The 27,527-nt window shown below is 58.6% G+C and overlaps 4 protein-coding genes across 5 annotated transcripts; 1 reads left to right on the top strand and 3 right to left on the bottom strand.

Moving 5' to 3' along the window:
* Positions 1–1,265: 1,265 nt before the first annotated feature.
* Positions 1,266–9,887, bottom strand: MTA2 (metastasis associated 1 family member 2). Its single transcript, XM_002721010.6, has 18 exons — positions 9,358–9,887; positions 8,613–8,680; positions 8,179–8,272; positions 6,512–6,629; positions 6,321–6,384; positions 6,022–6,139; positions 5,275–5,377; positions 4,979–5,078; positions 4,622–4,810; positions 4,439–4,513; positions 4,277–4,335; positions 4,023–4,120; positions 3,767–3,906; positions 3,286–3,514; positions 3,032–3,121; positions 2,557–2,675; positions 2,314–2,462; positions 1,266–2,101 (listed from the first exon to the last, which is right to left on the bottom strand). Exons 1-18 carry the CDS (start codon positions 9,383–9,385, stop codon positions 1,936–1,938), a joined length of 2,007 nt encoding a protein of 668 aa, XP_002721056.1. The 5' UTR covers positions 9,386–9,887; the 3' UTR covers positions 1,266–1,935.
* Positions 9,888–10,170: 283 nt separating this feature from the next.
* Positions 10,171–19,660, bottom strand: EML3 (EMAP like 3). Of its 2 annotated transcripts, none has more exons than XM_017350542.4 (22): positions 18,966–19,660; positions 17,943–18,114; positions 17,606–17,866; positions 17,395–17,508; positions 16,325–16,392; positions 16,036–16,159; positions 15,646–15,816; positions 15,426–15,495; positions 15,230–15,340; positions 14,890–14,985; positions 14,388–14,543; positions 14,093–14,234; positions 13,522–13,673; positions 13,314–13,439; positions 13,102–13,233; positions 12,575–12,642; positions 11,976–12,064; positions 11,805–11,902; positions 11,594–11,681; positions 11,012–11,110; positions 10,644–10,774; positions 10,171–10,563 (listed from the first exon to the last, which is right to left on the bottom strand). In XM_017350542.4, exons 1-22 carry the CDS (start codon positions 19,630–19,632, stop codon positions 10,360–10,362), a joined length of 3,339 nt encoding a protein of 1,112 aa, XP_017206031.2. In that variant the 5' UTR covers positions 19,633–19,660; the 3' UTR covers positions 10,171–10,359. The 2 variants fall into 2 exon arrangements, with proteins under 2 accessions (XP_017206031.2, XP_051689027.2); XM_051833067.3 differs by having other exon boundaries at positions 17,606–17,863.
* Positions 19,661–19,758: 98 nt separating this feature from the next.
* ROM1 (retinal outer segment membrane protein 1) lies at positions 19,759–21,643 on the top strand. Its single transcript, XM_002721008.6, has 3 exons — positions 19,759–20,393; positions 20,789–21,035; positions 21,121–21,643. Exons 1-3 carry the CDS (start codon positions 19,804–19,806, stop codon positions 21,325–21,327), a joined length of 1,044 nt encoding a protein of 347 aa, XP_002721054.1. The 5' UTR covers positions 19,759–19,803; the 3' UTR covers positions 21,328–21,643.
* A 198-nt stretch (positions 21,644–21,841) lies between these two features.
* B3GAT3 (beta-1,3-glucuronyltransferase 3) lies at positions 21,842–25,950 on the bottom strand. The gene is made up of 5 exons (XM_008274374.5): positions 25,688–25,950; positions 24,586–24,760; positions 23,152–23,512; positions 22,668–22,958; positions 21,842–22,323 (listed from the first exon to the last, which is right to left on the bottom strand). Exons 1-5 carry the CDS (start codon positions 25,767–25,769, stop codon positions 22,225–22,227), a joined length of 1,008 nt encoding a protein of 335 aa, XP_008272596.2. The 5' UTR covers positions 25,770–25,950; the 3' UTR covers positions 21,842–22,224.
* Positions 25,951–27,527: the final 1,577 nt, after the last annotated feature.

Genomic DNA, 27,527 nt, shown 5'->3' with positions numbered 1-27,527 from the left:
CGAGCCGGGCTTGCTCCTTGCGCCGTTAGTGGGCTGTGTGCAGGGTGCTCAGGAGGCGTCAGAGCCCACTTCGGAAGTGGGACAGAACCGACTAGGGGGGCAGCTGAGTAAGGACGCTGGAGGACAAAAGACCCCTGAACAGAACAGGGGTCGGTCCACTCAGCACCAGGAGGTGTAAGCTCCAGACAGCCAGGGAAGGAGGGAGCTGCGGACGCCCTAAGGACAGGGACCACGAGGTGGAGAGGACTACCAGATGGGCTAAGCAGGGGCCGGTGCTGTGGCCTAGCGGCAGCGCCAACATCCCCTATGGGCAGCTCCCTGCTAATGTGCCTGGGAAAGCAGCAGAGGATGGTCCAAGTCCTTGGACTCCTGCACCCACGTGGGAGACCCGGGGGAATCTCCAGGCTCCTGGCTTCAGCCTGGAACAGGCCCTGTCATTGCAGTCTATTAGGGAGTGAACCAGCAGAAGGAAGATCACTCGCTCTCCCTCTCTGAAACTCTGCCTTTCAAGTAAATAAAATAAATCTTAAAAAAATAAAAAGAAAAAAAAAAAGAGCTAAGCAGCTTGTGCTGTGCTTAACAGCCTGCAGCTCTGCATCTTGTAAAAAGTAGTGACCCTGAGCAAGTCCCAACTACTGAGGCTGTTCTGCATCTCTAAGGGAAGTGTCCAAGGAGCACATAGTAGGCGCAACTTCTTGTTCTCTCTCCTAAGGTGTTGCTGCTGTTGGGCCCCAGGTGTCTGTCTTCCAAACCATAAAAGGACAGGAAACACCACGACAGTGGACCCTGACACCCAAGAAGCTGGGGAGGCTGGACTTGAGGATCTGGAAACAGCAGCTGTGCAAATAGACCACACAGAAAGGACAGGATCCTGCTAACCACCCCCACAGCTTACCCTGGCTGGGGGCAACTCCTAAGGATGAGGGGAGTAAGAATTCAGAAGTAGAGGGAGAAGCACCCTTGTGCCCCCTCCTATGGAGGCCACCAGCCACCCAGAAAGCCAGCTCTTCCCAACTGTTTTGAGTGGATCTGGGCCAAGATGGTGCTTGGGTTCCAGCCCACTGGGAGCTGGGGTGCAGTGTGGTCCCCACAAGAAGGGTAGCCAGAAGAGGCTACCTCAGTCCAGGCTGGGTATCTCATATAGCTGTTCCCAGGGCAAACACCATCTGTATCTCGTTAATTGTCCTTTATTTTCCTTCTCAAAGATACCCACCAACACACACACACACCCACCCATGGCAGAGAACAGCTGAGCCAGGAAGAGCTGAAGAAAACAGCTTTTTATTTGTTACTATAAGAACCAATTACAGAATCCAAGGTTAAAAAAATGGACAAAAGATCTTTATTTCTGAGAATTGGCATACAAAAGGCGGAGGGGGGAGGGGGGAAGGAAAGAGCAAGCATGGGCTGAGGTTGATGCCAGCTTTGGGGCTTCAAACTCCAATTAGGAAAGTCCGGACACCGGACAGGAAGAGAAACCCCCAATTAGGAAAAAAAAAAAAAAAAGATAGACATGGCAGTGCACGCCCCCCTCCCGCAACCAGGTATCACCACCTGATACATGTTTACTCTTCCCCTCCCCCATCCCTTTCACAAAGGGAGGCAAAATTTTTAAAAAATTAAAAAACCCTCCCCCCAAACCTGTCCAAGACAACTGTGGGTCCTATCCCCCAAAACAGGCTAGGATCCCACATGGGCCAAGTCCCTGCGTGGGCCCTCCATCACCAAGCGTGGAGAAGCACCGGAAGGGGACAAGTCATGAGGTGCTAACACCAGAGGGCGCTCAACCCCTCGGGGACACACACTCACTTGCTCCTTCCATCCCCTCCTCCCTCCCTCCCTCCCTCCTCACTCCTTTTGATTCTAAAGGAGGGAGGTTTGGGTGCCCTGGGCACCCCCTCTACCTCTCAGCCCACCTCCCTTTCCCACAGACGCTCAGTCCTCCAGAACAATGGGCTCATTGGTGCTGGCAGGATGTGAGGGTGCAGGTAGAGAAACAGGAGGCCGAACTGCAATCAGCGTTGGCTTCACCTTCAGGGGCAAGTTGGGCCTGCGGGCAGCTCGCCGCATTTCCAAGTGAGTCAGAGCCTTCCTCAAAGCTCTGGCCAGAGAAAGAGAACAGAAAGGGTGTAAGACTGCCAGGTGAAAAGCCCACCTTCCACACTGCAGTGCTGCCTCCCGGCCCATCCCTCTCTGGCATCCCCACCCTGCTCCCACCATCTTCGTGGAGCCGGTGTGGCTCAGATGGCTCTGGTTCCCACTTCCACCATCCTGGACTGTCCCCTCGCAGCTCCTCCCACAGTGAATACCTACCTGGTATCTTTCGTGGCCACAAACACCACAGGATTGGGGGCATCTGCGGGGTTTAGTTTCTGACGCTTGGCTGCTGGCTGTGAGCTTGAGCGAATCCCTGAAGCCAGAGGCCTTCCATTGGCAGAGAAGGGTACCCCTGCCCCCGCCATCTGAAAAAGGGTGGGGTGGCACAGTGAGGCAGGGAACCCTCTCAGAGACAAAAGCCCACCCACCTCAGCGTGGCCCACCGGTCTGCCAACTCACAGTCTCATAGGCCCGTTTCACCATGATGCCCCCCAGTCCCCGGTTCTGGGTCAGCTGGTTTCTGTTGATCGGTGTCTTGGTGCCCCGAGGTGTTTTTGGTTTCAAAGGCGCCTGGGCCACTGCCAGAGGCAAAAAAAAGAGAAGGCATATAGAACTTTTGCACTTTCTCCTCTTTCTCACCTCCATTGCTTTTCTCTGAGACAGCAGTTTCTCAGGCAGCCCCAAAAGCAGGGGTGGGGGAACAGTGTTTCAGAAAAAAATCACAAGCATGATCTGATCAAACCAGGTAATACTGGACAGCTTATGAGAAACAACCCACAAAAGTAGTCAGACTAAATCTCCTGGGACTCAGCGAGAACGGAAAAAGCACAGGGAGAGATTTTTAGTAGTAAAAGAACCGGGAGCCTGACACCTGCCCAACTGGTTCCCGATCCATGACCACCCTCGATCTCCAGTCTGGTTCCCCATCCCATACCCAGATCTTTGACGATAGTCGCCAGGGGCAGCCGCACCAGAGGGTGAATCTTCAGGGGGGTCTTGGCGGCCTTCGGAAGTCGGATAGAGCCTGGAGAGCAAAGACGACAGCTCCTGAGGGGCTTCCCTGTCCAGGCTTCTTCTCAGGCCGGCAGTCATATCTACTAAACATGCTCCTGTGGCCTACTTCCCCCACTGTCAGTAACATCCAGAGACACCCTGAACGCACCCCAGCCCCACCACTCCTGCCCTTACACTCTGCCTTGATGGCATTGGCATTGATAGGGGCATAGGGTCGGCGAGCAGCCCTCCTTGGCTGTAACAGGTCCCTGCACATGCGTCTGGCAAGACGGGTCAGCTTCGTGGTCTGCAGCAGGAAAGTTTGCCTGTTCTTAGCCAGCAGCTTGGCCCGGTTGGCGCTGGTTGTATAGGGGGAGAGACTTTGGGCTTCAGGTCTGGACAAATGACCCCTTGAGTGTGGCTCCTGGAGAAAATAGGAAAAAGGGAGAAGACAGGTCAGCCCTGAGACTCCTTTCTTCCTTCCATTTCCTGCACAGGAAATTTTTTCTTGCCTGATCTCAGTAATTCATTCACACTCAACCCACCTGGCTCCCCAACACTGTCAATCACCCCCTGCCAATCAAACCATCATCATATGAACAGCTGCATAATATGGTCTAAAGCTCCCATCAGCATGTATATTGCTGGCCCTTGCCTGTACCCCATCAATCCTTACTGTGGTGCCCCGCGCAGCCCCCTCAAGCTGGGTTGGGGTCTTCAGTCCCCCATACTTCTTCCAGTAGATCCAACAGGAAGCACAGAGCCGGCACTGCATGTTGGGTGGGCCCCAGGCATACCACTGGGCAGACTGTGTGGCTGTAAGGACCCAGAGAGGAGGTCAGGGACAAAACACGCTACCCAAGTCCCTGAGGTTCTTGGGCCACAGCAGGCCTCCCAGCCACCCCCCACACCCTGTCCCCCCTGGAACTCACTGTGGCAGCTCTCACAAGTCAAGCCCTTCTGGAATCCAGCCCCATTCATACCAGGTTTTGAACCCACAGAAATAATCTGGTTAGGGTTTGGCTTAGTGCTAAAGAGGAAAACAGGAGAAAGAGAAATAGTTAAGGAAAAGAATCCATTGCTGCCCTGCCTCCGTAATTTGACCCTGGCTTCTGCCCACCCCAATTACCAAGGAAACACAGCTGGGGAAAGAGAGGGAAACTGCTACCCTGCTCACCACACTTACTAGGTGGGGATGTAGACCTGTTTCAATTTGCTGTCCGCTTCAGCAGCTTTCAATCTTTTCTGTGGAAAGGGAAAAAAGACAAAAAAGAGAAGAATCAGTGCATCTCAACAGGGAGGACACAACAGGTGGCTTCCAGCCCAGCCTCCCAACCCCAGACGATACCTGCTGAATATACCGGTCTGTGGTTTTCCACATATAATAAAATTGGACTATGCTGGCGAGTGACTTCCAGGGTAGCTAAGGAGAGTGAGAGAAGAAAGATGAGCTGACATGTGGCTCCAGGGCCTGGTACCCTCATTCATTCCTTTACCTCTCCCACCTCTCTGCCTATACCCATCTACTTACAAAATCCTGGCGAATATCATTGAAATCCTTCCCATACTTCTCAAGGGCCTCCTCAAATAACATGGCTTCAGAGGCAGACCACTCCTCCATCTCATCCCGACACAGCACTGGGCCCCCCTGGGGTACCAGGGTAGACATGGCCTTAGCTAGGTCATAGCCATTCCTTTGCAATGTGTCCATGGCGTGAAACTACAGGGAAGGGGGGAAACAAGGCTCAGGACCTGAAGCCTGGGTACCAGTTCGCGCTGCTCTGTAAGCACTCCCACTCCCTCTGAGACACCCTCCTCCCCTGTCCCCAGGCTCTGCGCATCCCCACAAAACCCCCGCCTGCCCGACTACCCACCAACTGCTGCTCACCAGGGTGATGTCTCGGGAGGCAGCAGCTGCACTCATGTGCAAGCTTGGCTGCCGAATGGAGCTGCTGCAATCCAGCGCTCGTGCAAAGGTCCCCACAGCTCTAAGGAAGAGAGGAGAAGTTAAGACAAAAGAAAAAGAAAGGTCGAATGGGCTGAGGAAATAAGCCAGAAGAAGGAAATCACCCATGCCGAAGATAAAAAAGAGAAATAAAGAACAAGAATTTCTAAGAATGGGTAGGACTCAAAGCCACATACACACTTCCCCCAGCCCATCTGCCCCATCCACCCACCCCTCACCGGGCCACCACGAGAAACTGATCAATCTGCCGGTCTGTGAGAGGGTTGTCCGGGTCCCAGACCTTCATCTCCATCTTCTGTTGGTTCCGATTATCAGATTCCCCTAGGGAAGACAGCAATGGCAGTATGATCAGGACAACAAAAGGGAAAATAACTGGTGTCTTAAAATTCATAATGGCACTTCCTTTCCTCTTCTCCTGCTTGGATTCTATCAGCCACCCCAACTCTCGGATTTCTTGTCCCAACCGTGCCCATCCTTGCCTTTTAAGTTCCTAAGATCCCTTTCTGTCAGGACCCCTGCAGAGAGCCTTGCAGACTGTACTGTATACTCGGCACACCTTTTTGTTTTAAGATTCTATTTATTTACTTAGAAGGCAGAGTGACAGAGAGAGCAAGAGATATTATCTTCCATCTGCTGGTTCACTCGAGTCCCAAATGGTTGCAACAGACAGGTAGGAGCCAGGCAGGAGCCAGGCAGGAGCCAGGAGCCAGGAACTCCATCCTGGTCTCCCACATGAATGGCAGGGGCCCAGGTGCTTGGGTCATCTTCCTCTGCCTTCCCAGGTACATTAGCAGGAAGCTGGACTGGAAGAAGAGCAGCCAGGACTCAAACCTGTACTCTGATAACAGGATGCCAGGTTTGCAAGTGCCAGCCCCTCCAAGGCACCCCATCTGCAGACACTATGGCAACCAAGAGCCCACTGGAGTTAAATAACCAGTAGTCATGCAGTCTCTCTTGTTACTTACCCTCTGCCAGACGATCTGGGATCTCAGCTTGGTATTTGCAACCAACTCTGATTTCCCCCTGATCAGCTAGGAGTGTCTTCTGCACAGGGTCAAACACCAGCGAGTAAAAAAAGCAGTCCTGGAGATGTGGAGACAGAAGGTAAGCAGGGCACCAATCCAGACAGGCGGGGCAATGGAGTACCCTCAGTTCCCAGGACAGGCAGTCTGCCAACCCCATACCTCATCACTGTCCTATTTCCCTCTTGTCTTGTGGGGGCATTACCCTTTCCCTCCCTCTTCTCCCAACGCCTCTTTCTCACCTCCTTTTCCAGGTACTGGCTCAAGATATCTGTTTCGTTCAGGAGGGTTACACTGCACTTCCCCCTAGAGGACAGGGCCAAAAACCTTAGGTGAGTCCCTCCTTCCTGTCCACGGCGTTTCCAGCACACCACCCTCCTCTCCCTCTCCTAAGAGGTGCACACAGGCCACACTGGGCCCCATCATCCTGTACCGTATGTGGGTAGCTGGCAACGACTCAAACTGCCGTGAGAGGAAAAGCTCCCGGTGCTTCAGCTGATGTCGCTGCTGCTCTGATACCCCAGGCTGCTTAGATTCCTCCTCAAACTCCCCTGCAAGGTTAAGGAGGAAGAAACCAAGTCAAACACAAATCCAGAAAGTCACTACCTAGGGAACTCTTACCCAGGGAAAATATTCCCTGGCTCAGCTGTTTTTCTCACATTCTCCCTGCATCTACCTTCTGTTCTCTTATCCCACCAGCATTTCTCTATGCCCTGTTCACAGATGCTCCCAACTCTCATCACTAATGCCTTAAGGAAGGGCTGCTGAGTACGAAGAATGCTGCAGGAAAGCATCCCAAACCCAGCTGCCAATGCTCAGACGTCACTCAGAAAGCAGACACTGCCCACACCAGGCCCATCACACTGTCTGTCTCTTGCTAAACCAGCCTAAGGTCCAGGAACCCAATAAGAGGAAAAAAAAAAAAAAAAAAGTCACAGGTTGTGTTTACCAGTTCCTCTTTTCAGATTTCAGGAGACTCTGCTCTCAAACATCACATGCAACCCTAACTATCCCTCACTTTCTACTTGGCTAATAATAGTTTGTGGGGCTTTCAAGGACAACACCTCTCAAGCCAGTGCCAACACCTCCCTCAAGGAGCTGCAGCCTGCCTTGAAACCTTGGTGAAAAGGGTTAACCTGGCCGGGCGCCAGTCAAAGTGGGAGGGTGCAGGAGAGCCTCAGGCTCAGGCTCATTGGTGCATTGTTCCCGACCTCGGGGAGGGGGGGATGGGGAGGGGTGCAATATGCTCCACCCCTTGCCTGTGTGCTCCGGAAACCCTGTGCTAAGGCAAAGGGGACCACACCCCCCACACCCTTTCTGATTGGACAAGGCCAAGGTCAGCCCCTGCCAGAGGAGGCTGGAAACCCCAAAGGCCCAGGGAACTTGGTAAGCCCAGCTCTCCTCATTAACCCCTTCAAGCCCAGTGCAGCCTTTAAAAAGGAAAATAACTTAGACAAGAGGAAAAGGAAAGAAAACCAAAGCAGGAAAGGAAAAAGAAGCCAAGGAAAAAATGAAGGCAATACATTTTCCAAAAGAAAATGAGAGCTTAAAAGGAAGGAAGATAAGGCAAAAGGAAAAAGGAAAGAAGTAAAATGGAGTGGAGGGGACATGGAAGAGGTGAGAAACAAGAAAAAGTGCAAGAACACTTTCCTGCCATATCCTAACTTCCATTCTCTCCCTTCAATGTGTTCGCACCACCTCGTGATTATAAAGTAAGCCTGCTTCCCTGTTGCACTGGCTTCTCAGTACAATCTCTTCCTTCTCACCTTGACCCTCAGACACCCCTCATTGTCTCAGTGTACTCAAAACTCTACCCCCTCAAAGTGTCCTGCTTCTCTTCCTTATCTCCTATGTAAACACTATCATTTCTGTCTCTCTCTCTCTCACACACACACACACACACACATACACCATAGTCTGGCTTTCCTTATCATGGTCTCTCCACCCTGCTTCCAACCCCAACGTGTAAAAACAGGCCTCCCTCCACAAACCAGGCACTTCCCACCCCCAAAACTCACACCCCTGCTTTGGGCATGCTACCAGGGGAAACACCTGCAGGGACATGCCCAGATGGCAGGAGGAGGGGATGAAGACACTCACTGGCATTACTATCAGCCAGGCTGTTGAGGCTACTAGAAATGTCCCTTCGCCGGAAAAGACAGACAACCTTTGCCTCCACATTTCCATTTGCAGTCTAAGAGAGGGGAAAAAAACGCAGCAGTGAAAATTGGTTATCTGAAAGTGGAAATGCACAGAGCCTAACAACATGGAATAAATTTCTAAGGGACCTAAGTAAAAGAGCTCAAGAAATTATAAGGATTTAATTCAAGGACAGACTTCCAAACCCCTTTCCTTTGCACCCAAGAGACAGATGAGGAAGACTCCCACTAAGCTCTCAATAGCCTGTCCTGTAGGCACCCAATGAATGAATGAATATGAATGAGCACTCAGGTTAGTGGCCTCTCTTCCACCCGAACTTAGAGACCTCAAAGGAGCCCACTTGGGGGATGGGGAGGGGGGTCTATTCCACTCACCTTGTTGAGCTCCTCAATCCGTCTAACCAGGTAAGGATTGCTGGAGGAGTTCTCAAAATAGACGTAATCTGTAGGAGGGGGTGGGGAAGAACGGGAAGATGGGACAGCCAGTCAGGGTAGGAGGAGAGAAAACCGCCCGCGTCGACCAAAAGCGGGTAAGGGTCCAGGCAGAGGAGGCTCGAGTGTGGACAGGGGCAGACTAAGATGCCTCCACCTTGCCGCATCGGATTCTAAATCACACCCTTCGCTCAAAAGTGAGCCTTCAGGAAAAGACAGGCAGCAGTTTCCCCCAACTCAGCGATGGAGTTGCACTCCAGCCCCGGCGAAGTGAACAATTGTTCGCTCCAGCACCCGGCCCCCGCCTTGGCGGAGCGAGGCGCACAATAACGCCCAGGGAGAAGAAACCTCAGGCTGCTCCCCGCAGGTAGCACAGCCGTCGCCGCGGGCCCCCCGCCCCCGGGGCCCCGTCCCTATCCTGTCAGCTCCTTCGGAACCAGTTTCTCAAGCCCACTCCCCGCCCCAGGGGCCCGCGGTGCCGCACTCCGAGTGCCGTCGGGGCTGCCCGCAGCCTCTCCCGACCCCCGGAGCCCGGCCGCGTCGCGGTCCCCGCACCCTCGCTCCCCGGGCTCCCGGTTCCGGTTCCGGTCCGAGCTCCGGTCCACGCCGCCCCAGACGCGGCTCCCTGCGCCGCCGAGTGCCCGGCCCCTCCTGCCCCGGGCCCCGCGCCCCTGCGCCCGGTACTCACCCCCCACCCGGTACATGTTGGCCGCCATGGCCGTTCCCGCCGCCGCCTCCGGCCGCACAAAGGGGTCCGGGAAGCTCGCGGGGACAGGGCTCGGCTCGAGGCGAAGCCCCGAGAGCCGGGCCGGCGCTTTGCGAGAGTCTTCCTGGGGTCCGCGCAGCCGGCGCCTCCGCTGCCTCAGCCGTCGCGGTTCATCCCGGCCCGCGCTGTCGCCGCCGCTGCTGCCGCCTCAAGCCCGGGACGCCGAGGCCGGCGCCGGTCCGCTCGGCTTCTTCCGGAACGAACTCGGCTCCTGCCGGACCGGAGCCAGGCTCCGGCTAGCCGCCCCCCCACCCCCACCCCCGACCTCGACCGGTCCCACCAGACGTTGAGCTCCGCGGGCCCAGGGGAGGCTAGCCCTGCCCGCCTCGGGATTCGCCTTCTTCCGGAACACCTTCGGCTGATCGGAGAACAAGGCCCGGCGCTCGGCTCAGGTCGGAGAGCAAGACCCCACAGATCGGCTACTTCCGGAATGAGCTCGAGTGGCTTCGGCCAACCGCGGCCCGTCCCTCGGTTATTTCCGTTGCAGCTCGGGACCGCCCCCTCCCCGAGGGCGGGGGAGGAGGCGGGCTTAACCCTTCCCTCGCAGGAGTCTGCGGCTCCGCCTGACGTCCCGCAAGGCGCGCGCGCCCTCGCGCTTCGCCGGGCGGTCTGCAAACAGCTTTGCCTACCATTTGCATGAACGGCCTACCGGCGCTTTCCACACTCCTCTTCGCCTCCATCCCACCCCTCGGGGTCCCTAGGGCACCCAGCTGCGCCCCACAAAAGCACAGGGAGGCGACTCTGGTTTTGGTTTATTGCCCCTCAGCAGGCAGCAGGAGTCAGGACCCAGGCTGGGGCGGCCCGGCTCGGCCAGCGGGTCCCTACAGTGTGTGCAGGGGCGATCGCCCCCCGGGGAGATGCGCACTTGGGAATGTCTCGAAGTCGAGGAAAAGGGGCCGGCCAGTCGGTCCTGTCCGGCAGCGATCAGACGTCCAGAGAGGAGGCGGGGGACAGGGACGGGGTCCGGGAGGGCGTGGCGGCCGCCGGCCCCGCGCCCCCAGCGCCCAGCACGCGCCACTGGAAGATGCTGGCGTCCTTGCCGCCTAGTGAGACGAGGTACGAGTCGTCGTGCGTGAACCGGACGCTGGTCACGTGGCTGCCGTGGCCCCCGTACACGCGGCTCGGCGCCTGGCGGGGAGGGGAGGGTGAGCGGCAGCGCCGTCCGGGCCCGCCCTCGCCCGCGCCCCCGGCGCCCCGGGCAGCCTCACCTTGGCGCGCGCGCACGGGTACTGGAAGAGGTGCACTTTGCAGAAGTCATCGGCCACAGCCACCACGCGCTCGTCGTGGGAGCGGCACAGCGAGTTGATGTCGGTCCCATCGGAGCCGTCCGGCCACACGCCTAGCACAGCGACGGCCTCAGCCCGGCCCCCTGCCCGCCACCGCCCAGCGTAGCCCCATCTCTGGCACTCGCTGCCACCAACAACCGGCCGCCTTCCAGGCAGTCCGTCCTGGCCCCGAGGGCGAAGGGGTAGGGGGCCCGTGGGCTGGGTCCGCAGGTTCTCCGAACACCCGCCCGGCGTGCCGAGCCCACAGCGGGCTCCACCTCGTCCCGCTCGGGCCCCCCACCCCTGCTCACCGTACACGTGGAAGCCCAGCACGCAAGTGTAGGTGGCCCATTCCCTGTCTCGGCTCTCATAGCGATTCCTCAGCAGCTTGCAGCCTCCAGCCACGTCCCCTGGGGAGACAGCCGGCCCAGCTCAGCCCACCCTGCCCGCAGCTGGAAACATGCCCGAGAAGGCCAGGATGGTCAGACTGGTTTGAGGTGAGGCTCTGGCATGCGAACTGGTCCCTGTGCTCACTTCCGCCCCGCCCAGGGCAGAAACCCACCCCGGGTGCTCCCCGAGTTCTCCGAAAAGTTCCCGGAGAGCTTAGCAGCACCTCCTGTCTAGATAACTTCTCCACATCTGCCTTGAGAATCGGTTCCGGAACAATCTTTTCCGGGTGCATTTTTCAACTCCTTGTGGGAACAAGTCATGGGGTGAAACTGTGGTGGTTTTCTTACAAATCAGAAAATTTTCCATGTGTGTAATTCTGACGCCACTTCAACCACCTCCACTCCGTATCTAACAGCCCCTCTGCCTGGAGCTCCCCAAGTATTCCCCATTCATCTCAACCAGAAGCCCCTCTCGCTCCCTCGGGCCCCACCCCTTTCACTCACAGTAAAGAATCTCATAGTCTCCGGAATTGGACATGATGAAGTTCCCATCCTTGGACCAGTCAAGGTGGGTGATAAAGCTGGAGTGACCCTGGGAGCAACGGTCAAGAGTTTGCAAATGCAGCCACAACTTCCCATGCCCCTTCGTGCATCAGGCTCCTGTGGGTTTACCTGCCCTGCAACCTCACTCCACCCTCCACCCCAGGGTCCTCACCACACAGCGGCCAAAGCGGCTAGACTTGGCACCATCACTGGAAACGCTATAGATGTAGATCATGTTGTCATGGGAACCCACGGCCAGGTACAACCCATCTGCGAAGAGAGTTGCTCAGAGAGAGGGAAGGGCCAGGGATGGATCTGAGTCCAGGGTGGGGGCGGCTCCCACCTGGGCTGTACCGGACCACCGAGAGTTGCTCGTTGCCATCAGTGACGTCAGAAACGATCTCTCTGGTCTCTGTGTCCAAAACCAACCACCTGAAAGGAAAGGGGGGAGGCCAGAATGTGAGAGGCACCCCTCCCCCCCGCCGAAGCCACCCTGGGCAGAAAGGCTATGATGCAGAAGGGAGGTTATCACATGCTTATGCTGGGAGTGGGAAGGGGCTGGGGCGGATGACAGCTGAGGGGCTCTGATGCTGTCTAGAAAAGAAATCAGAAATTACAGAGCGGGGACCCACTGCACCAGCCTGGTGAGATCAAGGCCGCCACTTCCCTGTGGTGTTTCTCTCCCCTAGGCCCCTCCCTTTCCTGCTGCTTCTGCCACCTCGTCCACTCTCAGGCTTGGAGAAGAGAATGGTTGTGGGAAGGGGTGAAGACAGTTACCACTGAGAGCAAGGCAGGAGGGAGGCCTGGGCTGCAGCGAGAAGCAAAAGGAGATGAGAGGCACAACCCGGCTCCTGAGCGGCGATGGTCACTCTGAGCCACTTACCAGCGGCCCTCCCCAGAATCTCTGAACTCTCCCTCCCAGGCGTCCCGGCCGCCTCTCACCTGCCCGTGTTCAGTCCTACGGCCACAACTGCCCCACTCGGGTGGAAGTCAGCACAGAGTCCAGTCTCCTAGGAGGGGGAGAAGGCAAATTCAGGAAGATGCCCGTCCAGTCTGGGAACCCTGGGAACCAGGACCGATGCCTTGTGGTCTTGACCCTGGCCAGGTCAAAGCCTCCTCTTCCTAAGGAGAGTTTGGGACAAGAGAGGAACAAAAGACCTGGGATGGAGGCAGGGTGTCACCGGACTCTAAACAGGGGGTGGCACTCAAAATATTTAACCATCAGAACTGAGGCTCCCAGCTGTGCTGGAGATTAACCATTTAGCTTGCTGTTCCAAGAGGCCTCAGGGGTGGGGGGAGGGGCAGCAGTGTCCAGGCAGCGGCTTTTACCGATCAGTACAGAAGAGTGTATTTCAGCAGACAGTTCAGAGATGCCAGTGCAAACCGGCTGTCTTGGAGGAGCAGAAGAAAGAGGATGTCAGGGAAGGAATGGAGGCGTGGCCTAGGGTATGTGGCACAAAAGGCTTTACCTTGAGGTCGATGCTCCAGGCCAGCGCATGGCCCTCCCCGTCCCACAGGCAGAGCTGCCGGTCATGGCCACAGGTGAGGAAGCGGTTCTGGGAGGGATGTGTGCAGAGCCCCCAGAGCTCATCCGTGTGGCCCTGCAGCACAGCAGGGGCTGTCACCACTGCCCTGCCCCAGTAACCTCTCCCCTCCCCCTCACCAAGCCCTCTACCCCAACCTGTATGACAGGGGAGAAGCCCTGGGTCAGATCTCCCCTCAGCAATGCATTCTTCGTGGTTCCCACAAGCAGCTCAGAGCCCAGACCTTCAGCAATGGCCCGCACGGCCCCAAAGTGTTCTGGGATCTGCAGAGTGGCGGAAGAATGTCAAGAACCCACTGACTATTCCTCCTGCCTCTCCCTCCCCTGACCCCAGAGCAGCCCTCACCTCGGCCTCCTGGAGGGCCACCAACCCAGGCCCCCACTGCACCAGCCGGCGGTCCCGTCCACCACCACTTAGCACCGTCCCATCTCGCAGCAGACACAGGGCAAAGATGGAGCCTTCGTGAGCATGGGCCTGGGCCACGATCCCGTAGGTCTCTGTTGGCAAAGCCCCGGGGGGAACAGGGATAGCCTGAGCCACCACGGTACAGCGGTAACTTCCGGCTGGCGAGTGCCTACTGAACGCTAGCTACCTCTGATTCTCATGACTGCCAGAGCAGCTGTCATTCTCATTAATTTCCAGAGAGGAAAAGCGAGGCTCCGAGAACTGGGGGGACTTCCTAAAGGCCAGACAGCTAGTGACACAGCTAGAGTTTCTGCCAGATACCTGGCAGCCCCAAAGCCCCAGCCATTCCTTCTGTTAGCTGCCCCTCACCCTTTTAGACCTGCTCCCTGCCAACCCTATACACACCCCTGGAACAAGCAACTCTCAGGGTAAGAAAGGTGAGAAGCCGTCTCCCCTGGCCCAGACCCTTCTAAGGTACTGGACTTCCCAGATGCCATCCCCAACCACATACCTTTGGCCCCTCCCCTGCCTGGGGTCTTGGAGTCTGAGAGGCTCCGTCCCCAGGTGAGAATGTTCCCTTCTGAGTCTCCAGTGAGAATGTCTCCATCCGGGAGGAACACAAAGCAAGAGATAAACTTGGGTTTCTTGTATTTCTAGCCGGGAGAGGACACAGGGAGCAGAGGTCACAGGAAGCACAAAGCCACAAGCAGTTGGGGGCAGAGGGGCACTAGGGTCTGCAGTACTCAGAAAGGGCACTTCCATCTCCTCCCCGCCCCGCCCCCCACCTTCCACTCAGTACGCCTCACCCCAAAGACACCCTGTTTCCGGGCGAGGGTCCCATTTGCAGGAACCCCTGCTGCACCACTCCAGTTCCAGAAGTGGACATGAGATTTCCCACTGGTTACAATGCAGCTGCTGTCACGAGGGCTGAAGCCAACCGCCAGGACTGACTCATTTGTGCTCTGAAGGGAAGAGACCAGATTTAGCCACCCCAAGCCCTGAGCACCCTTGTTCTCCTTGACTGTCTTAAACATGCCTCCTGGCAGCTGGCCAGCGGCAGTCCAGCAACCCTGCCTGGACCCTGGTCCACTTTCTATTCCCCACCACTTAGTCCCTAACGCATCCCTTACAAGGTCAGAACAGCCATGGGCCCTGGTTCACAGAGGAAGAAACCAAGGCTCATGGGCCAGATTTGCCATTGGCAGGTGACCCAGCCAGAAAGGAAGTCAGCGGGTCCCTCTGAGCTCCCTGCCTCACCAACCCACCCCCCGAGCCTCAGAGCCTGTCCAGACCACTTGGACCCTGCACCTTGATCTCAGCCAGTTTCATTCCGCGGCTGCAGTCCCACACCGACAGCATGTGCTCGTTGGAATCATCCACAACACAAAGAAAAGCACCCTGATCCTAAGGATGGGAGAAACACATTGAAAGGGCTGGGTGAGCCCTCGGAGGCCTGGGACCTGTGGCCACTGGGCAGCTCGCCATCACAGGCTGAGAGGGCAGGAGAAGTTGGCACGTGTCCCTCTCTCAGGAAAGCCAGCTGGGTAGGGTTCTGGAGGACCAGACCTTCCAGGACCTCCAAGTGATATGCAACTGTGGGGTGCCCCGGGGCAAAAAGAGGGGTCTGTAAGCCTTGGGGCCAGCTCACCGCAGCGGAGAAGGCCAGGGCCCCCACACCCCTCTCGAAGGCCCCCAGTCCAATCTCCTGCAGCTTCAGCAGCGTCTCTGAGTCCCAGACGTGAACCACAGGCTGCAGGGGCTGGGGGAGGAGACAGGGTCAGGGGTGCGAAAAAGACTGGGTGAGCATTCCGTGCTGCCTGCTTGGTGTTGGACGTCGGCCTTACCTTCCCATCCTTATCCACTCCAGCTGTCTGTCCCGAGGCTACCCGAACGCCATCAGGGTGAACGGCAAGGCTGAGTGAGAGAGGAGACACTCTAGGGAAAGGGGGTCTCTCGAGGCCCACCCAAGACATGCTGCACGACCACTCTTCTCCGCTGCTCCTTGGCACCCTCCCAGACCCTCTTGCTGCCAAGCCCACCAGTCTCCCGCCCCAGGCCCCTCACCAGCGAACGCAGTCCGTGTGTCCCCGGTAATGTCTCTGGCCACCACCTCCAGGACCCCCTGGGCCTCCCCCAGGCCGGTACAGCACCACCACACAGGCGATAAAGTAGACCACCTCCCCGGAGCGCAGCACAAACAGGTTAGAGCGGGAGTCCCGACCCCTATACCCATACCTGGGGCAGGGACCATGGTCAAGGAAAGGGTAGGATGATGGGCAAGGAGAGGAAGAAGGGAGAGGATCAGAGCTTCTGGCTGTGTAACATCAGCAATAGGAGGGGAGGGGAGGATTCAGTGGGCTCCTTGAGAGACGCAAGAGAAGACGTCAAAGAGGGGAGGGAGGGGGTCCCAAGGTGGGAAAGGTGGTTCCCATGGGACTAGAGGGGGCAGGATACACCCAGTCAAGGCTAAGGGTCTCTGGGGGTGGGCCGCTGGGCAGCTCCTCAAGGCTGCGGATGCCAGACGGGATGTACATGGTAATGGGCCGGCCACGAAGGAACATCTTCACTGAGATGCCTTCTACAGAAAAAAAGGGGGGCGTCAACCAGCACCCTGCAGCCCTCCCTTCCAGGACAGCCAGAGCAAAACTCCACCCACCACACCTCACGGGTGCCCCAAAACAGCTCTTGGGACTGCACCCCAAACCCTAACTACCGCCAGCTTAGTTCTTCCCTCTGTACATACCCAAATTGTAATTGCTCCTCCGGGATCCAGGACCCCCAGGGCTGGACAAGGGGTCTTTCCCACCACGGCTGTTGGGACGAGAGAAGAGCATGGGGCCTGGGGCAGGGACTAAGACCCCCATGGAGGAGGGGCGGGACACAAGAAAGGAGGGGCCTCCGGAGACCACAGGCCCCTCTGCGGGCTTTCGTGTGCATCTTGCGTGTCAGGGTCCTGGCATAGGAGGGGACTCTAGTCCCATTTAGGAGATGAGAAGACTGAGGCTGAAGGACTAAGCACCCAGCACAAGGACTCGAAGCTTGTTAAGAGGCAGTGCAGGTGCCAGGCCCTCTCCTCCAGCCCACCAGGCCTCTGGCTATTGGTCTTTTTCCCATTTGTAAAATAGGACCAAAGTGAATCCAGAATGCATACCAGCCCTGCCTTTCTGGGAGGTAAGCAAGAGAGCCCTCCGTTTCAAGGGTAAAGTGACAGATAACTCCAGAGATCACGGGTGATAACCATCAATCACAAGGAGCAGAGATCACTTGGTGACAATATCTCTTTAGAGACTGAGGAAGGATGGGCTTAGGATGAACATTCAGGTGTCCTGAAGCCTGCACACACTACCTCTGGCCACCAACATGTCTCCTGGTCCTCGAAAAGTAAGCAGATCAGTGCTCGGCAGATTTAGGGGGAAGGAGGGCTGAAGCTCTGTGTACAGCCATAGGTGAACATCACGGGAGCTTCTTGGAGTCTTGTAATATGGTGGAAAGGGCGAGGGAACTGGTACCAGGAACAGTTGGGTTCAAATCCTGACTTTAGCTGTGTGACCACAGGCAAATGACTTACCCTCTCTGGGCCTGCTTCCTCAGCTGTGCAATGGACAGCATGACTGACCTACCCACCAGGGATGCTGGGGGCATTGAATGAGGTGGAAGAGGCCCAAGGTTTAGCACAGTGCCTGGGACAGAGCAGGCACTCCAGGAGTGCTGGCTCCTTTCTTCCCCCTGCTCCGCCCAGGGAAGGGAGGTTGAGGGATGTGGAGAGACAACAGCCTGAGCCTGCCGGGAAGAACTGAGGGTAGCCCCGCCCACCTCTCCGTGCTCCCTGACCGCAGTAACAGGTTAGCCGAGGAAGCCGCCTTCCTGGACAGTTTCTGCCGAGGCCGCTCGGAGGGGGAGGAAGACGAGGAAGAGTTTCTCCGGGGCCTGGCAAAAGCATAGTGAGCCGGTCAGGGGCTTTCCCTCTGGACTTTGCTCCCCGAATCTGCCCCCCCTTTCCCAGACACCATTACAGGACACCTACGTGTCAGCGCGTGGTGGGGGCTGCACAGGCCTGAGGATCCCAGGGGGGCCAGGGGAGCCAGCACCACTGCTGCTGCTGCCCCCTCCCTCAGACTGGGTCCAACTGGGCTCCTCGCTGCCTCCCTGAGGGACTGGGGGCCCGTTGCTCAGGCCAGGGGGTCCAGGGGACGGCTCCATCTCCACCTCCATGTCCGTCTGGGTGCCCCGGCTCACCAAGGATGGGCTGCATGTGGGCGGCAGCCCTGGGGGCGCCGCAGGGCTGCTGGGGAGACAGTGAATCACCACCCAGAAGGCGCAAGGCCCCAGGAAGGAGGACAGGTGTGTGCAGATGTGCATACCTGGCCCTTGCAGGAGCTGGTGCACCAGAGCCCTGCAGGGAGCTGGGGGCGCCCTGCAGCCGCAGCAGGCGAAGGGCTTCTGCCAGGGCTGCCTTTACCAACTCCATCTCCTCCTCCTGCACCCGAAGCCTCCGGCTCAAGGACTGCAGGCCCTCCTGAGCAGGGCCCTCACCTGGGCAAGGGGCGAGAGGCACTGAGAATGTTCCACCACCTGGAGAAAGGGTGGAGGGGTGCCGTCCTCCTAGGACTGTACATTTATCCAATAGCACTGCCCTCCTGAAGCAGCCTGGGGCTTGGAGCCTGGTCCAGAGGGGGAGGAGACGGCCGGTAGAGGATCAAGGGCCTCCTCCTGGCAGGGCGGGCAGGAGCCTGGCAAAGCTCCCTTCCTGCTGCCGTCTCAGCCTCCGCAAAGACAGGGAGTACCATGGAGTACCAGGGGAAAATATGGAGTACTGCCGAGGAACGTGGGAGCCGCGGGGAGAGAGAGAGAGAGAGGCGCGGTCCTGCAGGGGGACCGCAGCCCCCCCTCCCCTCCGTCTTTGCACCAGCAAGCGCAGGTCTCCAGCGAAAGCAGAGTAACTGAGCCGGGGTCGCGGGGAGAGGGGAGGGGGCACCACAGCAGAGTCAGATGGAGGACCTCGAGTACAGGGAGTACAGGAAGAGACCCAGAGTGGCAGGAGAGGGTGTCGTGGTGAGCAGGGTGGGAGTGAAGGTCCCAGGGTTAACGGTGGGGCTCCGAAGTAAAAAGACCCAAAACACCAGGAAAAGAGGCCCAGCGTTAACACAGTGGGCAGGGGAAGACCCAGGGCCCCGGTAACACGGGGGGCACAAGGACGTTGGGCAAGTTTGAAATGACAGGAGGAGGACCCAAGCAACCAGGCAGAGCGCCCTGGGCAACCGTGTAGGATGCTCAGAGCCCCTGGGACGCAGGAGCACGCGGGGACGCCACCAGACAGCCGTCGGGCGCCCGACGGGCCAGGCGCTCCGGGAAGGGGCACGCCGCCCGCCCCGCCCCGTACTCACCGGGCCCCGCGGCCCCGTCCATCCGGCCCCCGGGTTGCTCCGAGCGGCGGCGGCGGAGGCGTCTAAGCCGCGGGGGCCATGGCCGGGGAGAGGGGAAGGGGAAGCACCCCGGGACGCGCGCGCTGGGGTGCCGTGCCACCCCCCGGGGGCGCTGTCGGGTGCGGGGAAAGGGCCTGGAGGGGGCGCTGTGGGGCCGGGGCCGCGGTCTCCAGGGCCCGTCCCGGCCTCGGACTCTCCCGGGGCCGCTCTGGGCTCCCGGGGGTGGGGTGGCGGGGCCGTCCCGGGCCCCAGCGCCGCAGCACAAACAGGCGCCGGACGCGGAGCCGCCAGGAAGCGCGGGAGGGGGGGCGGGTCCGGGGGGGGGGCCGGGCCGCCTGGTAACCCCTCCCTGTCCGGACCTCGCCGCGCGGCCCGGGGGCGGGGCCAGAGGCTGACCCCCTCGCCCCTTCCTGGCCTCGGTTCTCCAAGCCCTTCCCGGTCCCCGCCCCCAGATTCCCAGGGGATCGCGGAGGCTGCGCGTGCCCTGAGGTCTCCGCCCCCCAGCCCCTGGCGCCTTAGGGTTGAGCCGACCAAACACCCCACTTCCGCGAGGGGGCAGGGGCGGGGTCACGAAACGGGCCCTCTGCCCGGGGGCGGGGCTTTTCCTAAGGGGGCAAGGCCAAGGCATCCCGAATTGGACCTGGCGGCAGCTTATTAAGGCTAGGGGAGAGAGGATGCCCAGGGTATTGGGGTCAGGGTGGCATTAGCCCAGCTCAAGCCGAGCTAGGCTGACTCAGCGACCTGCTCCGGCCGTCCCCCATCCCCGACAGCCCTGCACTCTCTGGGGCAGACATGGGAGATGGCGCCGGTGCTGCCCCTGGTGCTGCCCCTCCAGCCCCGTATCCGTCTGGCGCAGGGGCTCTGGCTCTTCTCCTGGCTGCTGGCGCTGGCCGGTGGCCTCACTCTCCTCTGTAGCGGGTACCTCCTGATCCAGCTGTGGCACCTTGGCACCTTCCTGGCTCCCTCCTGCCCATTCTCTGCCCTGCCCCAGACTGCTCTGGCGGCGGGCGCGGTGGCTCTGGGCACAGGACTGGGGGGTGCAGGAGCCAGCCGGGCAAGTCTGGATGCAGCTCGATACCCACCCTGGCGGGGGGTCCTGGGCCCGCTGCTGGTGGCTGGCACTGCTGTGGGCGGGGGGCTCCTAGTCTTCGCCCTGGGACTAGCCCTGGGTTTGCCTGGGAGTCTGGATGAGGGGCTGGAGGAGGGCCTGGGGACCGCCTTGGCTCACTACAAGGATACAGAGGTGCCTGGGCACTGTCATGCCAAACGGCTGGTGGATGAGCTGCAGCTGAGGCACCAGTGCTGCGGGCGCCATGGGTACAAGGATTGGTTTGGGGTCCAGTGGGTCAGCAGCCGTTACCTGGACCCCAGTGACCAGGACGTGGTTGAGTGAGTGATTCGTTTCTTTTTTCTCCTCTTTCTCCTCCCCAGAGAGGGCTCCCTCCCCCTGCCCTGAAGCCCCACCTCACCCAGGCAGGCAATAAATAGAGCATAGTGGTTGAGAGGATGGGTCATAGCCCTGACATTTTTCAGCTGTGGAACCCAGGGCATGTTGCCAAACCACTCTGGGCCCATTTCCTAGTCTGTAAAATGAGATAATAGCATCTATCTTATAGTTACCTATCATATAAACTTGTGAAGATAAACTGAGCTATGCATGCCTGGTGCCTAGTAAAGAGTAAATGTTTTTACTACTGGTTTTCTCTCCCCAACCCCTCCGGCCCTCTGCTCCCTCGGCCCCCTCTGTCTCCAGCTGTCCTAACGGCCCTGCCCTGCCTTTGCAGCCGGATCCAGAGCAACGTGGAAGGCCTCTACCTGATTGACGGCGTCCCTTTCTCCTGCTGCAACCCCCACTCACCTCGGCCTTGCCTGCAAAGCCGGCTCTCAGACCCCTATGCCCACCCCCTCTTCGATCCTCGACAACCCAACCTAAACCTCTGGGCCCAAGGGTGCCACGGGGTGCTGTTGGGGCACCTGCAGAGTTTGGCAAGCACACTAGGCAGTATGCTGGCTGTCACCTTCCTGCTCCAGGTGAGTCAGCAAAGTGTCTGGGGCCTCCTATCTGGGACCCAGTGTGGCCTCCAACCTTGATTCTTTCTCCTCGCTTTGCCCACAGGTTTTGGTGCTCCTGGGCCTGCGGTACCTGCAGACAGCGCTGGAGGGGCTGGGAGGGGTCATCGATGGGGAAGGAGAGACGCAGGGCTATCTCTTTCCCGGTGGGCTGAAAGACATGTTGAAAACAGCCTGGCTTCAGGGAGGGGTTGCCCCCAGGCCAGCACCCCAGGAGGCCCCACCAGAAGAGGAGGGTCCACCTGAGGCCTAGTGACCTGGAGCTTGGGGTGTGGGATTGGGGGGGAAGGGATGCAGGAAGGACTGACAAGTCTGGAAACCTCAGACCCCCCACCAAGGCTCCAGGTGTATGTGGGGGGGTGGGGTGGGGGGTGTCTTTGGGATTAAAAGGGTTAAGGAGTCATTGACCTGGACTGAGATGAAAAGGGAAACCGGGTGTCCTAGGGCCCACTGGACCTTATGGCCAGCACCACAGGGAACAGAAAACAGGCTGATGGGAAAGCGACAAGTGTCACGGGAAGACAGGAGGCTACTTCTGGTGCACAGACTCAATAAAGTTCTAGATGGAAGCTGCTGCTCTTTCTCATCAAGGGAGGGTCCCCCCCACCGCCACCCCCCCCCCCAAGAGAACTGATTTCTGCCTCACGGAGAAGCCAGGACTCCAGAGCTTGGACCCCAGCTGGGCCCGTGCAGGAAAAGGTGCCCACATCTGGGAGGATCAGAAAGCGAGAACCGGATGCGCAAAGGAGAGGACAACAGGCGGCCCCTCCAAGTTGAGATTCTTTATTCTGGAGGTAGGAGGAGGGTCTGCATGCTCAGGTGGGGAGGGTCCAGCCCAGCTCCTCTGGCCCCCAGTGCACGCCCAACCCCAATAAGTTACCCAGTCCCTCTGCTGCCCTCCCCCCCGAGTCCGGCTGTCCCTCTGCTCACCCCAGACAAGGCTGACCTGGCTCAACACAAGGGCTGCTTGTCCCCAGCCTGTGGGCAGTGCCACATGGCAGGCTGGGGGAGGGGAGAAGCAGCTGGGCCACACCCTGGGGCCAGAGGCTCTGAGAGGCCAGGACTCAGAAAGCCACATTCCGGGCTGGCCTGGAGCCTAGTCCCACAGGTCTGTTCCTGAAATGAGGTGGTAGCTGGGGTGGGGCCGCCATCACACCTCGATGGCGGGGTCTGAGGCGCGGCCCTGCCGCTGCAGCTGCTCCTCCTGCTTCATCTTGGGCTTCTCTGTGCGTGTGTGCCACACCAGCACCTGTGCCAGGAAGGTTCAGTTAGGGCTGGGCCCACAGAGCCGGGCCTCGGGGGCCCACAAGGTGGAGTGGATTCCCTGACCCCCTCTATGGATGGCAAAATGCGAAGGGCAGGGGGCGGGCAGGCTCTAGTGCCTCTAAAGTGGAGCCCTGTCCCCGCCCCTCTGTCAGCCACAGAGCGTCCAGGACCCTGAGAGACACAGGGGAACACCCTCCCTCCTTGGCTCCCCACTGCCCCTTTGGGAGAGTAAGCAAGGTGACTCGGAGATCGGGGTGGGGGGGCCTCCTAGTCCAAACCCCCCATCCCCAGGGGCCATCCCAGATGTGCCCACTTCCATCCCCTTACCCGAGTGCAGTTGGCAGCCCGGGGCTCCAGGTCCTTGGGATCCACGAGGTGGCTCAGGAGACTGCTCTCCAGGTGGCCCCGGGGAGCAGTAGCATCAAACTGGGCATTGGGCTTCGCCAACAGCAAGGGCAGGGCGACAGCAAATCCCGCCATATCCATGGGGAAGGGCCTGTTGGGCTCCCACGCTGTGTGGAAGCCCACAACCCGGCCATCCTGTACCCGAGGGCCCTCGAATCGCAGGCCGCCCACCAGCCCCACAGGCCACACTGAGACACCACGGGTCCAGCGCATCTAATGGAGGTCAGGAGAGAAAACAGAGGGGGGTGGCCCATAGGGAAGGAGGCAGCAGGAAGAGCCACTTGGGCTCACTCTGCCCCATGCTCCCCACTCCTCACCCAGCAGCCTGCAGCAGCACTGGGAACCATGGTAACGGATGATGCTGGTCCCCAGCTGGCTTTTTCCCCATCCCCATCCCAGCACTCACCTCCTCAAAGAGCTCGCGGCTGTAGGTGTTGTCATCGTCAGCAAAGTACACAACTCCGTGGGTCCCTGGTGGTGGTGGGTCCTTCTCTCCCCCTACAGCACCCCCTTTGCCCCGGAGCCAGTCCAGGGCCTTATTCCGCTGTTCTACACCACGGGGCCGAACCCAGCCTGGCTCGCCCTCCCGAAGCCGCTGGGCCTTGGGGGTGAGGACCGCCAGGTGTGTGAAGAGGAGGCCGGAGGCAGCCAACAGTCCTGAGACCAGTGGGGTGGGGCCCTCGGCGTCCTCCACCAGCAGCCAGTGCAGCCGGGGCACGAGGCTCAGGGTCTGGGACAGCCGCACCAGCTCTGCCTTCTGCACCAGCCTGCAGGGGGAGAGAGGCAGCGCGTGCTCACTGCAGCCCGGACTCACAGCTGCTCCCGGGCATCTCCCGCGGCCTCTCCCCAGCAGCGCCCAAACCCCCTTTCTTGCCAGTCACCTTCGCGCTGATGCTCACCTGCCCTGTTTCTCCAGACCATGTCTGTCACCCACCTCCTGGGTTTGAATCCCTGCTGTGTAACTGATTAGGTCAGCAACCTTGGGAAAATGGCTCATTCTCCCTGGCCTCAGTTTCCTCATGTGTGAAATGGGACTAACAGTACCTTTAAGGATGACATTTTAAAGATCAATTAAGACGGTGACTTTCTAAAGCACAAGTAAACCAGGTTCTTTTGCCTTGTGAGCTGGGTTTCCAGAAAGGAATTTATTTTAGTCAAGCCCCTTGGCTTATTCCACACCAGGCGAAGATTTGAGTTTAGGCACTGGGAAATGGGAGGCGTGGCAGCTTCTGCGTATCTATGTCTCCAGCTCTGCCTGCCAGCCCCAGGTTGGTGGTGTGCACCTAGGAAGGGAGCGCTGTGCAGAGCTGTCTGTGTCTGGACGGCTCTGCCACCTGGGTCCAGAGAGGTGTGTGTGTTAACAGGCCTGTTAGGTGACAGGTACAATACCACATTCCCCTGTAGCTTCTGTCAGCAATAAGGCTTCAGTTTGATTTAAAATGTAGTCAAAACAAATGTAAAGCACTTAACGCCAGCCTGACATGGAAACAACAGCTGGTTGTAACCACTTCTAGACCCTGGTATGACTGCCCGCTTCCTTATTCAGGAATTTTTAAAACTTTTTCACCACAGGATTTCTATGGAGAGAGTTAACTCACTGGCAAGCCCAAAATTTCTTTAAAGCATTATTATTCTCTCCTAAAATTTAGCAGGACCTTTGTATTCTGCTTCAAAGTCTAGCCATATCTCTGTCCTAGAAGAATGAGCATTTTCCCGTAAGTCTTGGGGTGAAGACGTGGGTCACTTAGTCTGTCGTTTGGCATGCTCTACTTTGAGCAACATCCCCCAACCCTGTGCCTCCCCGAACTCGCAGCCCTTCTGGGTGCTCCAGACCCCATACCTGGCGTAGGTGGGGGTAACAACATAGATAGTAGGCAGGGCCTCGGGTTCGGGGGGCTGGGCGGGGACAGGGGGTGGGCGCCGGAGATCTGCTTGCAGCTGGGAGATCCTCAGATCCTTCTGCCGAAGCTGCTCCGCGGCGGCCCGCAGGGGAGGGAGGCAGTCACATGGCTGGCCTGGTCCCAGGAAGCACCAGTCAGGAAAGGGGGTGGGAGCAGAGAATCAGAACATTCAGCATCCCAGGGGACCAGACCCTCACTGAGATCCCCTTACTGCCCCTCTGCTGCCGTGGAAGGCACCGCTTCAACTGGCAGCCTCTCTCCACCTTTCATAAATTCTAAGTTTCATCTGGACACTGAGCAGACAATCTACCTCTGTTCTTTCTGCCTGCTGGTCCTAATTTTGTCTTCTGGATGCCCTTAAACAGGGCAGCCTTTCAAATACCTGAGGCTCATGCGGTGGCACTGTCACTAAGCCCCTGCGTAAGAGGCAGGGTTCAACCTGTCTCCTTGTCTGTGACCAAAGACTCATTAAATTCATCGATGCCATCATTGGATAAATATTTATTGAATGCTCCTCGGGGGAGGCACTGCCTTTGGGGCAAAACAGACGCGGTCTCACCCCTTACGGCGCTTTCAGGTTGGTAAGGGAGGCAGACAGTAAGCAAAGCAGCAAATTAACAAAATCGCTACGGCCATGAAGGGAATACATAGGGTAGAGAATAAAAGGGAATCGGGAAGAGATGACTGTAGCTAGGGTGGTCAGGGGAGGTGACATTCGAGCTAGGATAAGAGGCAACCAGGGAAGACCCGGGACACAAGCACGGACAGAGGGACCTGGTGAAGCTTGCGCGAGCAATCAGCCTGGGGTTTTGGGAGGAGCTGTCAGGAAGGCAGGCCGGCCGGAGCAGAGCAGGGGAGAGGGGAGCAAGTGGGGCTCGAGAGGCGAACGGCGACAGGATCATGCAGGCCTTGCAGGCTCGGCCGAGGTGCGGCGGGGAGCCGCGGTGCGTCCCAGGGAGGGCCAGTGCGCCCGCGGCCGCAGAGGGCCGTCCGTGGGGCCGAGCGGGATGGGTGGACGCACCCCCGCCCCGCCCCGCTCACCGAGCTGCACCAGCGCGTAGAGGAGGCCGGCGATCGACACCAGGAAGTAGGCGAGAAACACGTTCTTCAGCTTCAGCTTCATGGCCGCGCCGCCGCGGGCGCAGGAGCACGGGGGTCCCCGCCCCCGCCGCCAGCCCGCAGGCCCCGCCCCTGCAGCGACCCCGCCCTCCCAGCGCTTCTCCACTGGGCCCGGGAGCGGGGGGCTTGGCCTCGCCGCCCGGGCTCAGCACTTCCGGTCATCTGTGCTGTGCCCCCCGCCACCCGAGTCAATTTCCGGTCTCTCCGCCTAGTTCCGGGAACCGCGGACTGACGTCATATCCGGTGTCAGGGCCGGGGTGGAGGCACGTGGGAGCCACCTCTAGACCCGCCCGCTGGGCGCGGAGTTTAAAGCCGGTCCTCGCACCCAGCCTCCCCTGGTGTTCATTCATCCGCTCGCCAGCCGGGGCACCCACTAGCTTGTTACACAGTGAATGGAATTCGGGGCCTGCCATGTGCCCGGCGGGTACAAGAGCGTCCCAAGAATCCTCGCCGGAATCCTGACATAGTCGGCATCGCCAAGGTTGTAGGTAAGAGGGCGCAGGGGCAGAGACCCTGAACCACTTCGTTTTCTGGAGCTTGGTTTTCAGAGGCTGCTCCGGGATCGCTCGTCCTCACTGCTGGTGCGGGCAGGACCGCCACACACAAGGAAAGCCGCCTCGTGCATGCCACGTATGATGTCTGCTTCCACAGGAAGGCTGCTCCGTTCTCCCTTTGCGTCCTGGCACGCTGCACCTCTGGGAGACACCTGTAGGGAACTCTACCTCCCCACTGTCACAAGCAAACTTTCTTTTGAGCAGCTCCTTGAGGCTGATTATTTGGTGACACCCAAGCAAACAGGCCCCTGTGTCCACTAACAAGATGGGCAAAAATGATGTCATTCCCACGGGGTGGTTTTCTATGCCCCTTCCACATACCTGATTCCGGGATCTGCACAGTCTCCCATGGCCCACATTTCTGCAGCAGGTGCCTGGGGGAAGAGGTGTGCCAAGGCAGGCCACCTACAGGCAACTGGAACTATTCCCTGAGCTGGGGAATCCCATGAACTCGGCTCCACATCCTCACAAACACAAGCCATCCTTAGCTGCCATTTTTCCTACTTACAAATAGCCAATTCAGGAAGGGACGGGAGTATAGTTATATTCTCAGAATTGTTCTATAAAATACATGAAATCTATTCTGCATTAATAAATTTTTTAAGAATTTTTAAATAGCCAACTCAGGGCCAGTGTTATGGCTGCTACTTGCGACGCTGGCATCCTGTATCAGAGCACAGGTTCACATCCGTTACTGTTTTAGTCCAGCTCCCCAAATAATGCACCTGGGAAAGCAGCAAAGGATGGCCCAAGTACTCACATGGAACACTCCGTTGGAACTCTGGGCTCCTGGCTTTGGTCTGGCCCAGTCCTGGCTGTTGTGGCCATTTGGGGAATAAACCAGCTGATGGAAGATCTCCATCTCTCCCTCTAGGTCACTGCCTTTTAAATATTTTTTTTTTTTTTTGGACAGGCAGAGTGGACAGTGAGAGACAGAGAGAAAGGTCTTCCTTTGCCGTTGGTTCACCCTCCAATGGCCGCCGCGGCCAGCGTACCGCGCTGATCCGATGGCAGGAGCCAGGTGCTTCTCCTGGTCTCCCATGGGGTGCAGGGCCCAAGGACTTGGGCCATCCTCCACCGCACTCCCTGGCCACAGCAGAGAGCTGGCCTGGAAGAGGGGCAACCGGGACAGAATCCGGTGCCCCAACCGGGACTAGAACCCGGTGTGCCGGTGCTGCAAGGTGGAGGATTAGCCTAGTGAGCCACGG

Source organism: Oryctolagus cuniculus, chromosome 1 (genome assembly GCF_051225735.1).
Source record: "Oryctolagus cuniculus isolate XC-2025 breed Fujian yellow rabbit chromosome 1, ASM5122573v1, whole genome shotgun sequence".
Classification (NCBI taxonomy): Eukaryota; Metazoa; Chordata; class Mammalia; order Lagomorpha; family Leporidae; genus Oryctolagus; species Oryctolagus cuniculus.
Note: the sequence above shows the minus strand (reverse complement) of the source record. Positions and strands in the feature narration are given on the sequence as shown.

Coding starts and splice junctions, on each gene's coding strand:
- B3GAT3 (XM_008274374.5), bottom strand. CDS start 25,769: ATGAAGCTGAAGCTGAAGAACGTGTTTCTCGCCTACTTCCTGGTGTCG. Junction 24,761..25,687: donor CTACGCGCTGGTGCAGCTCG/GTGAGCGGGGCG, acceptor TCCTGGGACCAG/GCCAGCCATGTGACTGCCTC. Junction 23,513..24,585: donor GTTACCCCCACCTACGCCAG/GTATGGGGTCTG, acceptor CTCCCCCTGCAG/GCTGGTGCAGAAGGCAGAGC.
- ROM1 (XM_002721008.6), top strand. CDS start 19,804: ATGGCGCCGGTGCTGCCCCTGGTGCTGCCCCTCCAGCCCCGTATCCGT. Junction 20,394..20,788: donor AGTGACCAGGACGTGGTTGA/GTGAGTGATTCG, acceptor CTGCCTTTGCAG/CCGGATCCAGAGCAACGTGG. Junction 21,036..21,120: donor CTGTCACCTTCCTGCTCCAG/GTGAGTCAGCAA, acceptor CTTTGCCCACAG/GTTTTGGTGCTCCTGGGCCT.
- MTA2 (XM_002721010.6), bottom strand. CDS start 9,385: ATGGCGGCCAACATGTACCGGGTGGGGG. Junction 4,336..4,438: donor CAGACCGGTATATTCAGCAG/GTATCGTCTGGG, acceptor CCCTTTCCACAG/AAAAGATTGAAAGCTGCTGA. Junction 2,676..3,031: donor GACTATCGTCAAAGATCTGG/GTATGGGATGGG, acceptor TGCCTCTGGCAG/TGGCCCAGGCGCCTTTGAAA.
- EML3 (XM_017350542.4), bottom strand. CDS start 19,632: ATGCCTTGGCCTTGCCCCCTTAGGAAAAGCCCCGCCCCCGGGCAGAGG. Junction 11,111..11,593: donor AGACTATGAGATTCTTTACT/GTGAGTGAAAGG, acceptor CTGTCTCCCCAG/GGGACGTGGCTGGAGGCTGC. Junction 10,775..11,011: donor GCTGGGCTTCCACGTGTACG/GTGAGCAGGGGT, acceptor TCGCTGTGCTAG/GCGTGTGGCCGGACGGCTCC.